The sequence below is a fragment of the Hippopotamus amphibius genome, chromosome 11 (assembly GCF_030028045.1).
Source record: "Hippopotamus amphibius kiboko isolate mHipAmp2 chromosome 11, mHipAmp2.hap2, whole genome shotgun sequence".
Taxonomy (NCBI): domain Eukaryota; kingdom Metazoa; phylum Chordata; class Mammalia; order Artiodactyla; family Hippopotamidae; genus Hippopotamus; species Hippopotamus amphibius.
This window is the reverse complement of record NC_080196.1, coordinates 97228040-97245110: the sequence shown is the minus strand read 5'-3', so window position 1 is coordinate 97245110 and position 17071 is coordinate 97228040. Positions and strand designations below refer to the sequence as shown.

Here is a 17071-nt window from a genome sequence, read left to right as displayed (position 1 = left end):
TATATATACTACCAACTGTAAAATAGTCAGTGGGAAGTTGTTGTATAACAAAGGGAGTCCAACTCGAGGATGGAAGATGCCTTAGAGGACTGGGGCAGGGAGGGTGGGGGGGACTCGAGGAGGGGGCGTCAAGGAAGGGAGGGAATATGGGGATATGTGTATAAAAACAGTTGATTGAACCTGGTGTACCCCCAAAAAATAAATAAATAAATAAATAAATAAAATAAAAAAAAAACTGAGCTAAAAGGTATGCATCCTTTGCAACTGTGACAGCTGCGTTAAAGGTTTCTTTTTCTTTCTTGGCAAGACTATTAATGACAATATGTGAAGATTTTCTTTCATCCTTTAGGTTCTACTGTCTTTTTTTTATTATTATTTTTATTGGAGTATAGCTGATTTACAATGCTGTGTTAGTTTTATCGTTTTAAATATGCGTTCCTAAGTCTGGCAGTGACTCAGGTAAATGGCTGATTCTTCAGAAAGCTTCTCAGCATCACTGGTCTCTCTCCTACCCCTCACTGATCACCACTGGCCACACATGGATTTGAATATGCAAATTAATGCTCCCTTAGCTATCTTAAGTACAAATATCTTTTAAAGCTATCATTACTGCTATTTTATAAATGATTCACTATTCTTGGTCAGATTCAGCTGAGACAATACATGTGGTAAAAGAAGCCATATGAAAGTGCTTAAGAAAATATAATAATTCATCTATATTTCATGAGCCAGCTTTTAGGAATTCCTAAAAATCTGCACAGAAGTTTGGATGCAGCTTATTTCTCTGTCTATGAAGTGCAAGTTTATCTAGTAAATTTACGTCCCTGGGAGTGGTGATGGTCAAACTACCTGGAAAAAACACCATCAAGTCATCAGGAAGAACTAATTTATAAATGATTTATAAGTTAGTTACAAGCCATTTATTCTATTTATTAAAGCAAATCACTTAAGTATGATGGTGGGAATTGGGGGTGGGGAGGGAGGGGTCATATACTATTTCTCCAACACTGAGTATGTGCCAACTGTCCTGCTAAGAAGGTCACATGCATCGTCTCATTTAACCCTCTAACAATCTCACTATCCTCAGATTTCAGGTGAGAAAATTGAGGTGTGGCATGGTCAAATAACTTGCACAAGGCCACACAGCGAATAAGCAGGGAAGCTGAGATGTGAACGCAGAGAATCAGATATCAGGGCCTATGCTGTAACCATATTTAATCTAAAATATTCTAATTACTGTAGACCAGCTTTTCATCCAGTTGATTCAAATCTGTTTCATTTTGCTTTTCCGTTTCCATGAAATCTATGCATTTACTCTTAGACACACACGTGAAATGTAAGTTTTGCCTCATAGTAACAAGAGTTTATTAAACCTTCATGAGTAACAGTTCTTCTGGCAAAAATTTGCCAACAAACAATAAACACAACCAGTCATCAGTTGCCCTCTGGAGCATAATAAACTTCACCCTACACTCAACAGCTAGTAAGCACTCAATACCCAGAAGGTGATCAAAAATAACTGCTGAATGAAAAAGAAAACCATGGAAGTAGAAATAAGCACACGGGGCGTGAAGCCAATACATACCATCAACATGGTAAATCCCTTTAATATGGGACTTCCTAGGTGGTGCAGTGGTTGAGAGTCTACCTGCCAATGCAGGGGACACAGTTGGATCTCTGTTCCAGGAAGATCCCACATGCCGCAGAGCAGCTAAGCCCGTGAGCCACAACGATTGAGCCTGTGTACCGCAACTACTGAAGCCTGTGCGCCTAGAGCCCGTGCTCCGCAACAAGAGAAGCCACCACAATGAGAAGCCCATGCACTGCAACAAAGAGTAGCCCCTGCTCGCTGCAACTAGAGAAAGCCCGTGTGTAGCAATGAAGACCCAATGCAGCCAATAAATAAATAAATAATTTTTTTTTGAAACTCCCTTTAATAATAAGCCCTGCTTTACAGTAACACACAGCACAAGGTGTAGACTCTGCTACACTCCAGATGGACACACCTGACCTGACAGTAGACCCTGATTCTGGACAGTACTGCCAGTCTGTCAGCTCCAGCCCGGCCACTCTTCTCAGCCCTCCATGGAGGCTTCCTTTCAAATCAAGTTCTAAACGAACAACTTTAGCGCAAAAGCTTTTCTTCCCACATCTTTTCCTCCGCCACAAATGCAGGCTTACTTCAAACGCAATTCCTACCCTTTCCCGACCCCCAGTGCTCTGAATTCTCCTACCCAAAGCCTGCCATAGGTTCATGTATGTCACACACATGTGTGCATATATAGCCTGTCTGTAAAATTTTACCTTCAGCTTCTCAACTAGGATGCTTGCTTTGTTAAATCCTCCCCAGAATGTGCTGACAAAAAAACACAAGATGCATTTTAATGTTTTGTTGAACCAACTTGGATATGCCTTATACTTCTTTTAGTGGGTACCAACAACACTGAAAAAGAGAGGGTAGCCAATTCAGTTTCTCTGAATCCTTGTTTTGTTTTGTTTTTTGCTTTTATTTTTATTTATTCATGGAAAGGCATTTTATTTTAGATATAGCAGTGTGTACATGTCAATCCCAAACTCCCAATCTCTCCCTCTCCCCGGCCTTCCCCCTCTGGTAACCATAAGTTTGTTCTCTAAATTTGTGAATCTGTTTCTCTTTTGTAAATATCTTCGTTTTATACTTCATCTTTGCACATTTTTTCTAAATAGTTTTTTTTTTTTAACTGAATAGCTTGAAGAATCAACTGGCAGATTTTCTAGATCTGCTTCAGTGGAATTTCTCCCTGAATCCTTTTAAATTAAGTTTACTTCATTTAATTCTCGCATTTTTATTTAGGATATACCATAATCCAAAAAAAAAAAAAAAAGAGTAAATATTCTCACTTGATTTTATCCTACCTGTGAGGGAAGACTCCTCTTTCTAGTGTATTACATCATGTAGAGAAAATACATTCAGAATCATGACTGTCTTCACCTCAAACAGTAAATAGTAACTTCCACTTATGATTCAAAATTTCAAATTAAGAGTAAAAGCCTTTATGCATGACAATTAATTTTAATCCAAGAAATAAGAGGGAAGTTCAAGGATACTAGTCAATTTATCTTTTTGTGTATTAAAAGTGACTAGAAAGTATCAGGAAGAACTCTTCAAAACTCCACATCCGTTTTAAAACCTGTTTTTCCTCTTTAACATGGTTTGCACAGTAAAAGTAATCACTCACAGGTATGACATAAAGTCTGTGAATTATGAGACACTGTTGTCATTACTTTTATGAATTACAACTTTTGGTCATACGGGTTTGATATCAATTATAAGGGCAATTCACGTAATATACAGATATATAATAGTGTGCCACAATCGAATGCAGTTCATTCTTATCCCGAGGTGCTATTACACAGCTCACAAAAGGCCAGACTTTAAGTTCATCCCGAAGGTTATTCACTCACATGAAAGGCTTTTTTTTTTTTAAACAGCTCCAACCTTCTTATCCAACTAAATATTTCTTCTTTGTTCCTACTAAGTTTATCAAAAAATATATATACTATGAAATCTAAAAATCAAACCTTAAGCCTTTATGATCTAATACTGTATGTGTTAGTGTAACTATGTATGTGGTTTTATACAAACATAAAATAATCCTGATTTTATCTAGAAAATACGTAAAATTATCTCCCTATACTAGTTATCCATGTTTATTTTTAAGAAAACAGCATGTCTTTTCTTCACATTTTGAACATTTCCTTGTACTACATTAAAAATTAAACTATATTAAAAATTAAAATAGAAGTGTCTATATCACACTAACAAAAAAAATGATATGCCATAAAGAATATATTTGTGTCTTTTTTGTCTTACATGGTTTTTTAAATGATCTGATTTTGAAAATTTCTTCCATTTAAAAGGACAAGCTCTAGAGGCAGAATGGACTGGATTCAAACCCTGACTCTGCCATTTCCTATCTGTGGACTTTACGTAGAAAGTTACTTATTCATTCTCTGCCTCATTTTCCTCTCTTGTAAAATAGAAGCCATAATGAGGACAATTACAGTGAGTTGTGAGGATTAAAAAGAGCCTAGAGCACAGCCTGATACTTATTAGTTACTTATTAAATACTAATGAGCTGTTGTGATAGTTATTAAGCTCCTGATTTTTAAATGTTATTTTAGAAGAGTTTGCTAAGGTGGTATCAATTACTGTTTATCTGACCAACCCCCTGCCGAAGTATTCTATGCAAACAGTCAATACATACATATTAAAAAAATAAAGGTGCTATTAGAAAATATTGTTATAAAAGATTCGGTGCCAAAGTAACAGCTAATTGAAGTAATGTATGTTATAGCACTTTTGATTCTTTATGATATTTAATTCATTTAAATACACAAACACTTTCTTGGTCAAAATACATTGATATTAAGCAGATTTTCTATCTATAAAAGTCTAAAAATAGTTTTAAAGGGAAACTGAAGATTCTAATGGTATTTATTAGCCATGGTTTTGTCTTTGCTCTTGCCTCTTTTCCTTTAATGCTTTTTCGTAGGCAAGTCACTCCAAGCCAAGCTTTTAAACATAAGCTTAAACACAATAAATCTGGGTATGTTAACTTGCAGTTTTCAATGGACAATAAAAAACAAGTTTTCCCAGTGCTGAATGACTGATTGTAGACACCCAAGGGAATGACACAAAAACACTTGTGCACCATCACACAACAAGATTCCACACTCTCATTCTTCAGTGGCATGTGGTTAAATGTCAGGCCTCCTGGAAAAACTCTGTATCTCTCTCCTTCCTGTGAGCATCTCTCCACTTCCTCATCTCTCCCCAGCTCCCATACAAGCCACCTTGCTTCTCCAGTGGTGGGGCCCCAAGCCCCAGAGGGACCTCTTGGATAACAGCTACTCTGGTACCTCTAGATCCAGAAAAACCACAAGAGGTTTTGATTTACATGGACAGAGCCAAGCCTAGAAATGAGCCGGCACAGCTCCCAGGGCAACGGGAGAGACACACACAGACAGAAAAGTGTGGCTCAAGAGGCAACTTAGACCACTGTTTATAAGCCCATTGCCACTGTCTGGTCAATGCAGGCCACAAAAAGAGACTCTCTGAGAGTCCTAAGAGTCCGTTTCTCTGCTTATGCTCCTAAATCTTTTCCGAATCTCATTTTCACAAAGTCAAGAGATAGTTTATCCAGAAATAAGCCTATATTCATTCCCTCACTTATCTGTTACAAACACTTTTTGAGCCATTAAATACCCACTAAAGAGACGTAGAGAGGTTAGGGAGATAGATACATACATATATTACATAAGAATAGTAAATACATATAAATGAATATATAGTATATAAGGAATGCTCTTCGAAATGAGTGATCATATGGCTTCACTAATGCAATCATTCATTCAATAAACATTTACTGAGAGGATGCGATGGACCAAGGCACTATTTTAATGCTAGAAATACAGAGGTGAAAGTCATACGCACACACGTGACTCACAGGGGACAAGTAAATGGCCACTTAACAGTGGGGCAACAGCAGAAGTGGGAGATCTTACATAAGGGGGTCCAGGAGGGCTTCAGGAAGATGGAGACACTCATGCTGGGTTTCAAGAGAACTCTCAGAACTTTCACCTCACATGTGAGAGAACTGAGAGCATACCAGCCAGACGGAGGGGTACAGGCAAAGCAAGGGTCATGAAACAGCAGGGTACTCTGGGGAAACTAAGCTCAGCATTGCTACAGCAGCCACTGAAGCTAAAGCCAGGGGTCAAGTATCTCCTAAGGTGTTTGGATTTTGTGGTATAGTTAATGGGAACCATTAAGCAGCAGTTAATGAAGGTGAAAGGTGATGAACTGGCTTCTGAAACTCTCAGAGTCATGGAGGACATGAACTGGAGGGGGAGGGAATGGAGACAGGAAGATGGTTACCGGAGAATATAATAATACTCCAAGGCAGAAAAAAATTAAAGTCTGGACATAGGTATTCTCTGTGGAAACAGAGAAGGGGAAAATCATCAGGAGATGTTTATGAGGTGTATTTTACAAGAACTGGTATCCATTACCAGTGGACATTGTTGGAAAGTGAGAAAGCCAGGATTATTCCTTGGTTTTAGGTTTGGGATGTTAGGCAGTTAATGGTACCCTCAGCGATGCCTTTTATGAGATATAAATAAAAAGAAGATGAGTTTTAAGAGATAAATACGAGCTCATTTTGGAGTTGGTATTTAGGTATCTATGGCACATTCGGGCAGGAGGACATATTAATCTGACATTCAGAACACAAGCCTAGGTTGGAGATACAGATTTGATCATCTTTAAGATGTACGTGGTAGTTAAAACCAAAGAAAAGGGAAAGTCAATCACCCAGAGTAGAAAATATAAAGAGAGAAAATGAATGATGAAAAGCCATACTTTGGGCTGTATTTTAATATTCCTTTCAACTCTCAAATACCATATTTAGAAATATTCTTCTTAACATCCTATCAATGTGTAACTAAAACTGAGTATTAAACACTAAACAGCAAAAAATATTTTCATTTACATTTTCTTCTCCCAGCTTAAAAAAAAAGTATACAAAGGTAAATTACTTGTAATGACATATTTCAGAAAACTATAAAATTCACACTTATTTTTCTTAAAAAAGAAAACCACGTGGGTAAGTAAACCATAGCAGTAGTAATTTATAACTACCCCAAATCTTAATAATAGTAAACTCATATTTTGTAGCAGCCAACATTCTGAAGTCAATCATAAAGGTAGTGGTAATAGTTTAGAACAAATGATCTAAAATTTATATAGATTTGTACTATTTTTAGACTGTCAGTTATAAATTAAATAATGAGAAAGGAAAAGGGTGCAATGCAGAAAGCCTTATTCTAGGTTACTAATTATAAGGCCTCTGTCTCGATGCTAAGAAAGTACTTCTGATTTCTGAATACATAATGCCCTAAATTTTGTTCTTTGGAACTTGTCTTTAAAACGATGAATTTCCTATCTTTCAGTCAAAACAAATGTATAAACATTTTATGAACAGAGCCTCAGTAAATGGTAAAATTAACAAATCAATATTTAGTCTCAGATGAGACGTGCTTTTCAGCTCTATCTTAATATACTAGAAATGTTGACTTTGCTGTGTGAATCTATGTTAAAGTGTCGGTTTTATATCGGTGACTTCAAAAAGCTAGGCAGAACAATACAAATTTCATTTTACATGTATGTAATAACTGGTTAGTAATGAACACTAATTATAATTTACATCATAGGAGCCCTAAATAATTTAAAGACACATTTTAAAAGAGCATTTAAAGAACAAATATGTGCTGATTTTTCCCCTTAAGGGAGATAATCTCTTGCTTTAAATTTAGAATAACAAGTTTGCCTTCTAGATAATAGGATAAGATAGCCAGCAAATCTCAGGCTTATGCTTCTTGCTATCATAAGCAATAAAGGTGGACGGTGACATCTCCTATTTCAAAAGAAAATGAAAAGATGCCAAACTTCAATGAGTTTGAGACTGTGAGGCAGTGTGGGGTGGTGCTCAAGCCCACAGCTCCGCTCTGGACTCAGGCAGGACTCAATTTTCAGTCCCAAGAACATGACCTCCCCTGAGCTTGTTTCATCTCTGTATCTACAAATACTAGAATACACTTCAAAGAAATGCTGTTAGTTAGAGTCAAGAATAGAATGGTTGGTACAAAGTAAGTTAACAATTAATACTGCTTTCGAGTTCTCTTAACCTTTCTCTATTTTTTCTTTTTTCTATAGCATCTCTCATCTTTTTTATACATTAAATTTAAATTTTACAAAAAATACAACAGAGTCAACATACCCACCTGAATCCATATATCACTGCTGCATTTGTTGTGAGCAGTTGAATCTGTCCATTGTGCTGCTGATCTAGAATCAAGTTGTCTCTTTTTGACAATGTCAGTGGCTCCTGACCCTTTATCACTGTTATATGGTCAGTTTGTGTCTTTGTGGTATTGAACAAGGGGCAGGACACTGCAGTATGACCCTAAGGAGAATCTAGTGACTTTCTTAAAGGGATCCATGCAGGTTTGTGAGTGAAATCCTTCCAAAATTCTCTTTAACCTGATGTTAAGTGAGAATGTTTTAAAATGCAACATTTAGGGAATGTACAGCTTCATCCCACTCAGAATGCCATCCTTTACCTCAATGAAAACTGCATAAAGATAATTACCAAACTCACCTTAAAAAAATAGATTATGATTTATCTAAAATTTTTCTATGTATATTAGTTTTTAGTGAGATTTACTCCATTAATATAAGTATACCTACTAATATTATAATGAAAATGAGTACATGTTATTTACAAATACTGATTATATATCTACATAAACATTTAAATTGCAATATCAAAAATAAAAGTATACCTACAAAAGCAAATACACAGGTATAGAATAATATTCATGTGACTTTAAAGTTATAAGTAACCTAGAAACAATCTTAGTGCCATTCTTTTTACTTTTAAGAAAATACTACTATTGTTGTTAAAATAGATTTTAAATACACAGAGTACTGCAAAACCTGAAAATTCCCTTGGCAAGGGGAAGTATATTTCCCATGCATACTGTACAATGTTTTATAAAATGAGTAATAGGTTTTAGTATTTTTCCTACATAAAACAGTATTAATCTGTGAAAGTGGCTAATATGGCTTTGATATGTAATTTAAGACATTTGGTTAAAGGAAAGAATCTGATAAACCTTCAGCTGGAATGCTAAGTAAAACTGAGGGTGTGTGTTGACCAAGGCACACTGGCATTACTTTGTAGAGCCGATCAATAGATATTAGCTTTAAAAAGAGAGATTTAGAAAGAAGCTGCAGCATATTTTTTAAATGACAGGGTGAAGGTTTAAATTGTCTCAATCAAGACTCCATTTTTTTCTTCCCAGTTTTTCCAGCTGTTCTCTTCCAGTTAAGACTCTTCATTTCAAATAAATTTAATTAGTTTCAATTGATCATCGCCAGCACTTAAACACAGCTTTATCCAGGCTTCTTTACTTTTATACAGCAAACACTAAACAAAGACTGCAAAGCTCAGATCCAAGTGTCGTAAGACAATAATCATACCTCATTCGCTCTCACCCAAAAGAAAAATTCCAAACATGAAATTCTGCCTATAGCAAAAGCACTAAATTATACTTCATATTTTAATTGTTATCTTGGCCAGCTGTTGAATTCGGTTAACTGAAGAATTAAGGCCCAGATTACCACAAAAGTAAAATTAATACAACTGTGTAGATTAGCCTCGCTATAGCACTCAAATAAGAATTCATTCAAAATACAGGCATATATCTCTGTCATGATGTAATTTCTATTTATTTTATGAGGTGATATTATTAGAGCAATTCCTTTTAAATAACCAGGGGGAAAAAATCAGATTTTTCAAAGTGAATGGCTAAACGGGCCAGTTTTCCCTTCTGTGCTCTACGATGCTGGCTATCCCAAAATAAGATTATTCTGCTTGGAACAGGTTTCTCTCAATGCACCTACCATATTTTTCATAATGCAATTTATATAGGATTCTAGTCAATAAAAAGAAATATGGTTTTCTTCTAAACCCTCACAAAAATCTATACCACATCTTAATCAAGTCACACAATCTAAAGGTAACCTGAACGATCTACAGGCTGCAGCATGCTAGTTGCTCTGACAACGTGTTAAGGAAGCCTTTTTTAGTTATTTAAATTCTTTGGATACTGAGCATTCTTGCCTCTAATACTCATGGCATGAAATGAGTAAATCAACTGATAAAAGCCATACATCACATACATATAATTGAACTTCTTACAGATTAAAATATAGTTTATGTAGCATTAATTGACTCTCCAAACTAGATTTTCATTTTTAAGCTTCTTGATTTAACAATAAAATAAACACACAGTCATGTGCTATAATGCTGTCTCGTGACTTTGGAAGAGCATAATTCCAAATTTCAATGTACTGATATAATACTACTCACTCGAGTGCTCAAAAATGCAGCATTTATTCTGGAATGCAAATTGAGTTACTCTACTATTGCAAAGGCAACTTCTTCCTATTATTTAAACCACTACGTTTCATAGACAAGAAAACCTTTAAGATTTAGAGGGAATAACAAAACATACCTATAACATTATTTTTTTTTAAATAGTGAAAACTGAATAAAGCAGGAACTAGTTTTTTAAAATCTGCAAATGAAATCATTTCCTCCAGTAGCTGCTGAACAAGTTCCATAATTGTGAAGTACAAATGACTTTCAGCAAAGTTGGAAGTTTGTGAAATAATTTATATTTAAGACAGATGGTGCTTTAAAAAAAAATCAATGAATTGATATATTAAAAAGTGAGAGCCACCACCATCATCTCATTTTTGCTGAAAACCAGATGCTCCTCAATGTAGTCAACTACTTATTTGCAGCAGGGGCACAAGTCTATAGGTTTTTTAATACAGGCTTTGTAAATTTTCCAGGGAGATCATAAGGCTCCCTTGACTTCTTCCCAGTTAAAGAAATTTAAGGGCATTCAGGTGATAACAGTAAAGAACCTGCCACAGGGAGCTTTAAAAGGAAAAAGGGAGAGAAAACAACAGCAACAACTTCCCTTTGGGTTTTTTTTTTTTTTTTTTTTTGTCCCTTTAATTACTGTTGAAAATTTTACTGATATTTTTTGGGCAGGCTTCGTTTCAAACTACTGATTACTATGAAGTTAATATTTCTTGCTTCACAATAGTTATAGATGTATATGATCAGATTTTATATTTTAACCGTCCACACCAAAAACAAGAGTTTATCATTCTTAACACCAAGAAAAAATATTTATACTAGGTTGTTTTTATCCTCTGTGCATTGAAAAAAATTGAGTTGAATGCATTTGGAGATCCAGTAACTGAAACTGCTTTAAGCCTATAAAAAGATAGGCTGAACATATGCAGTGTACAGCTTTCATAAATTGTACCTTATACCTGATTATGTGATAAATAATACAGATAAGAATGTTCAATATCCAAACAATGCAAGTAACTTTAAAAAGCAGCATTCATTTCTATAGTATAGGTACAACGAGCATCCCTAAGTTTCCTCATGTAACCTATGTTCCATATATTGCTATTACAAGTTCAGTATTTTCAGTTTACCCTACTATAACTGCAAAACTTTTCATAATACAATAAGTGTATTCCTCTACATATTCCAAGGCTTTAGTAATGATCCTAACCTCTGAATCAGAAGGTCCCCAGAAAATCAAATGCACAGCTAGTAGGTTCATTGTTACAGCAACAATAAGCAAACCTGGACCAAATAAACAGTTCTGCTTCTTTCTACTTCAGGGTCAAAAAGGGCACTACAGGATCTCAAAAAACTAAACACTCCATCAATGCAAGTTTCCATTCTTTCCGTTGACAAATTAAATCCCATTGTAAATGACCTAAAAGCATTTGATACTGGCCAAAGTTCATCCAGATGATGTTAAAGATGTCATGCTTACCAGTCGTGATGTCATCATCCACAAGGTCGTGCTCTTCCTCTTGGACTTTGGCTTCTGGCCCTGAGGCATCAGGAGCAGCAGTGATAGTCTGCATGGCTTCTGCTGAGACCCCAGCTAAAACAAACAGGAAGTACAAGGGTTAATTTTTAAAAACTAAGAGAAATGTGGACCAAAACTCTTAAAGCATTTTAATTTACTCACTGGATGCAAATGCAATATGTTAAGAAAAAAAACAAAAAAACAATATACTCACCAAAATTAGGAAGAGAGAAATTAATGAGCAAAACACTCATACGTGCTCTATTGCTTTATATATATACGTACATGGATGCAAATTATATTGACTTTTAACTAAGATCTGGGAACAGGAAAATGAAGTAAATTAGTTTTACCTGATTCCACGCTTTTGCTACAGTTACTTTAGCAAATTTAGACTTTAGGAGTTGAACCCTTTAATCAAATTTTCTTAATAAATACTTCAATAACTGCACATTTAAAATCCAACAAAATATTTTTAAAACCAGAAGCTATAAATATTCCAGGATTTCTTTTCTTCCAAAATGCATTAACTGAATTTCCATATGAAATTCAATCTTGCTGCCTCAGGTTTATGAAAGGCACCAAGAGGAAGAATCTTAGTCATTAACCACCATGAATGATCCAGAACTAGACCTACCAGTAGGCAGTTGCAAGGCCTAACAATTTAAGTTTGGGGAGGAGAACACCATTTTACTGCAACCACTTTATTCAGTATTGCTCAACAAAAGCACGAACAGTGCTAAATCAATAGTCCCCAATAAAAAGAAATAACAAAGCCATCCCTTTAAAGCATCATTTTTGCTGTTAGGGTTTTCAAGATAAAATTTTAAAATAAAGAAGAGGAATTACTAGAAAAATAGTATTATGTTAATTACTTGATTAAAGATGGCTATCAGTAAAATAATCATAAAGAAGAGATAAGAAGGTAAGCGCCACATTTCTAAACACTTATTGCTTAAGCACAAAATCAAAGATCATTATTTCATATTATTAAACCAAAATATAAATCTCTAAAATCTTTCAGTCTCATCCCATGCTTAACACTTGATAATTCTGAAAATGATCAGAGAAACAGAGAAACGATATTAAGGGACAGTTTAGATGGTAAAAATCATTTATTAGTAGTATTTTCCTTTCCTGGAAAATTAAGGGATTCCATGAAAACAAAGCTAGCATTTATGTGTAACGAGTTTATAAATCCATTTAAATTTACCTCATTTAATCAGAGAGATCAAGTACTTGCTCAACATAACACAGCTACTAAATTCAAGAACCAGTATTGACGTGTACATCTTCCAATTGCAACTCCAATATCCTTTTACCACTAAGTCCTTCCAGGGACTGAGTTCCTCAGGGCAGGATAGGAGGTATGATAGAATATCACAGCACAATCATGAGAAGTCATGGAATCACATGATATTGAGTATGATTACTGTGAAGTCCTCCATAGTATTCTTGGGCTACAGCAGACAACTGTTCAACTGAGGGCATTCAGTATTTTGGAACGGAGCTTTAGGAACAAATGTGTATATCTCAAAGTAACCAAGGCTGAAACACCAAGAAGTATCTATACTGGAACTGCTTCTTTGATCCATGCTTTCCAAAACAAGGAAAGGGTTATAAAATCCTATATCTCTTGGCAGAAAAAAAGAAAATACAGTTGACCCTTGAACAATGCATGGGTTAGGGGCACCAAGCCTCTGTGTAGTCAAAAATCTGGGTATAACTTAAAACTGGCCCTGCATATCCATGGATAGAGCCAACCACAGATCGTGTAGTACTATAATATTTACTATTGAAAAAAATCCACATATAAGTGAATCCACTCAGTTCAAACTCATGTTGTTCAAGGGTCAACTGTACAAAGACAACAAAAATAAAACTACAGATCAGTATCTCTCATGAATATATCCTCAAAAATTCTTAACAAAATATAAGCAAGTAGAATTCAGCATCATACAAAAAATTATATACCATGACCAAGTGAGATTTATTCCAGGGATGCAAGTCTGGTTCTATATTCCAAAATCAATCAATGCAATCCAAAATATTAAGAGGCTAAAGAAGAAAAACAAAATCATATGAGCATGTCAATAACTTGATAAAATTTGACATCAATTCAGGATTAAAAAAAAAACTCAGAAAAACACGAATAGAAGAGAGAGAGCATCTCGTTCAACTTAATAAGAGCATATACTAAAAATTCACAGCTAACATTACACTTAACAGTGAGAGGTTGAACGCTTTCCTCCTATGATCAAGAATGTAGCAAATGAAGAGTGATGCCTTAGAGGGCCAGGATAGGGAGGGTGGCAGGGAGTTGCAGGAGGGAGGGGATATGTGTACAAATACAGCTGATTCACTTTGGTGTAGCTCAAAAACTGGCACAACAGTGTAAAGCAATTATATTCAATAAAGAGCTTTAAAAAAAAAAAAAAAGAATGTAGCCAAGATGTTCACACTGCCACTCTTATTTAACACAGAGCTGGAAATTTCTAGCCAGTGCAATAGAGCAAGACAAGAAAACACATACAGTTTGGAAGGGATGAGGTAATCCTACTCAAGGAAAAAACTGTCTATGTGGAAAATCTAAAGGAATCTACAAAAAATAAATGAACTAATAAGTGAGTACAGCAAGGCTGCAAAATACAAGAAAAAAATTTTAACTATATTTCTGTATGCTAGCAATGACTATGTAGACACCTAAACTTAAAAGAAAATACTAGTAATAGTGGTTCAAAGAAGACTGAAATACTTAGATATGAATACTAAAAAAAAACAGATGAAACCTACAAAACACTGATGAAATATCAAAGAAGATCTAAATAAATGAAATGGAGAGACATACCATGCTCACAGGTTGAAATATTCTACATAGTAAAGATGTCAATTCTCCATATACAGGTTTAATGTAATTCCTATCAAAATCCCAGCAGGATTTTTTGTACATATAGACAAAATTATTCTAAAATTATATGAAAAGACAAAGGAACTAGAATAGCTAAAAGAATTTTCCAAAACAATAACACTTAAGACTTAAATCATTTTAAGACTTAAATCATTCAAAGTTACTAAAACTATGTGGTTGTAGGTTAAGGGAACAGAGTAGAAAACCAGAAAAAGACAAACACAAATATGTCCAATGATATCTGACAGGCGCAAAAAGCAAATCAACGGAGGAAAGACAGTCTTTTCAACAAACGGGCTGCTACAACTGGATATCCATAGACAAAAACATGAACTTTGAACTAAGGCTCACACCTTACATAAAAATTAACTCAAAACGAATCATGGATTTAAATGTAGAACATATAACTATAAAACTTTTAGCAAAAAAAAAAAAGGCAGGAGAAAATCTTTGATACCTGAGGCCAGACTTGACACCAAAAGCACAATCCATAAAAGGAAAAACTGGTAAAGTGGACTTCATCAAAATTAAAAAATTTGCTCTATAAATGACCCTATCAAGAGGTTAAAAAGACAAGTCACAGACTTAGAGCAAAGATTCACCAATCATATACCCAACAAGGGACTAGTACCTAGACTGTATAAAGCACTCTCAGCACTCCACAGTAAGCAGTCTGGCGGTTCCTCAAAAGGTTAAACATAGAGTTATCATGTGACCCAGCAAATTCCACTGCTGGGGAATGAAAACATATGTCCATGCAAAGACTTGTACATGAATGTTCACAGCAGCACTGCCCATAAAAGCCAGAGTGTATAAACAATCTGAATGTCCAAAGACTGATGAGTAAATATATAAACATATCACAATTTACTGATGAATAGATAATTGTGATAAAATCATACAATGGGATATTAATCAACAATACAAGGGAATGAAGCACTAAGTAAAAGAAACCAGTCACAAAACAGCACGTGTTGTATGACTCTGTCTAGTTATACTAATGAGGCTGCAGTTTCTTCTTGGTGTGATGGAAATGTTCTGAAATTGATTGTGATGATGGCTGCACAACTCTGTGAATATACTAAAAATCACTGGATTGTATGGTTTTAAGTGGGAGTTTAATGGTATGTGAATTATATCTCAAAGAAGCTGTTTTTAAAAAGTTTGCTTTTCTACCATTCTAGATCAACCAAGAAATCCATACCACTTTTGTGTACTCCTTTGGTATCGTTTCTGCCACGCAGCTGTAGAAAACTGGGAGAAAAGGGCCATATAGAACATTTATGCAATAAGAAAAATTCACCATGACTGTTTTTCTCGTGTTGGGAAGAAGTAATATTCCATTTTTAATTTTAAAAATTAAAATATATTCTTGATTTTGACCATATTTGTAACTCATTCTGTTAGTTCCTATAGTCAAATTTTCTGGGTTATTTTGTTACCAATCAATAAAAAAGACTGATTTGGTTACTTCAAAATTGCATATATTTCAATTTTTAAGGATCAGCTAAATATCTTAATTTCAGTCAAACTGGGCATTGGCATGACAACAAAATACCTAAGTTTCTAAACCTTTTTTGGAAGATGTAAAGGTAAGGGATACAGAAAAAGGAAAGACCAACTTACTACAATCAACTCTCAAATATAAATGGCACGGGTCATTTAAAACTAATATGAAAGTTTGTTTTAAGGAAATGATAGACGATTTCCTTTTGAACTTTGAGACCATAAAGTTATGGTAAAAGAGGAGCAAAACCCATTATTTAACCTGTCTAATAAGCATGATAATCATCACCTGCCAAAAACCAAAATAAAACAGGAATAATAACATTTTTAAAAATCCCAGCCATAACCTCCATATTTCTAATCTCCACAGCATTTAGTTACATATTACATGACTACGTTATGATAACAGACGGACATAACAGACAGCAGACATTCTGCGTAAGGCAAAACTGTAAGATACAAATCAAATCAGTGATTGTCGAGGCCAGGGGTGTGGCAGGAGGCCTGACTACAACAATGCCTGAGCAAATACTCTAGAATAATGACAATAATGTATATTTACATTGTGGGAGTAGAAGTATGACTATCCACATTCGTTTAAAATTCACAGAACTGTACACTAAAAAGAGTCAATTTTACTACATATAAATTATACCTCAATACACCTAGCTTTAAAAAAAAGATACAATATAAGGTACTACATCACTGTCACTAGAGAGAATTGAGGTTATGCCAGAACACAATGCTATTTTCAATGAAACACAAAGACCAAAAAAAAAAAAGTATCACTTTCTTCCTAGTATTAAAAAACTAAACTTTTTGAAACAGAAAAGTCACTTCATCACTATCCACTATCAATAAGATGAAATATTCCTGAGAAATATTAGGACACCAACATGGAAGCTTCAGTTTCTTGCATATTGATAACCAAGATTCTAAGCACTGTCAATTAATTACATGGCGGTACTTTGCTATTTTCTTATGTACTTGATGTAAGTGATCTTATCTGTCAAGCTATGCCATGAAACCCAAGACATTTACTTTCTGAATATCCACAAAATATTTGCAGGAAAGAACATCTCATAAAGATTCAGTAAACACACCTTGAATAGAACTCAATACCTTCAATCCCATGAGACA

At 34.8% G+C, this 17071-nt stretch overlaps 1 protein-coding gene across 3 annotated transcripts in view; it reads right to left on the bottom strand.

Moving 5' to 3' along the window:
* The window catches only part of WDR7 (WD repeat domain 7), a 328201-nt gene that overhangs the window by 173564 nt on the left and 137566 nt on the right, over positions 1–17071 (bottom strand). For all 3 annotated transcript variants that reach the window (XM_057699834.1, XM_057699836.1, XM_057699837.1), the window contains exon 19: positions 11479–11592. In XM_057699834.1, the coding sequence (XP_057555817.1) occupies positions 11479–11592 (114 nt within the window). The remainder of the gene's footprint in view (positions 1–11478; positions 11593–17071) is intronic.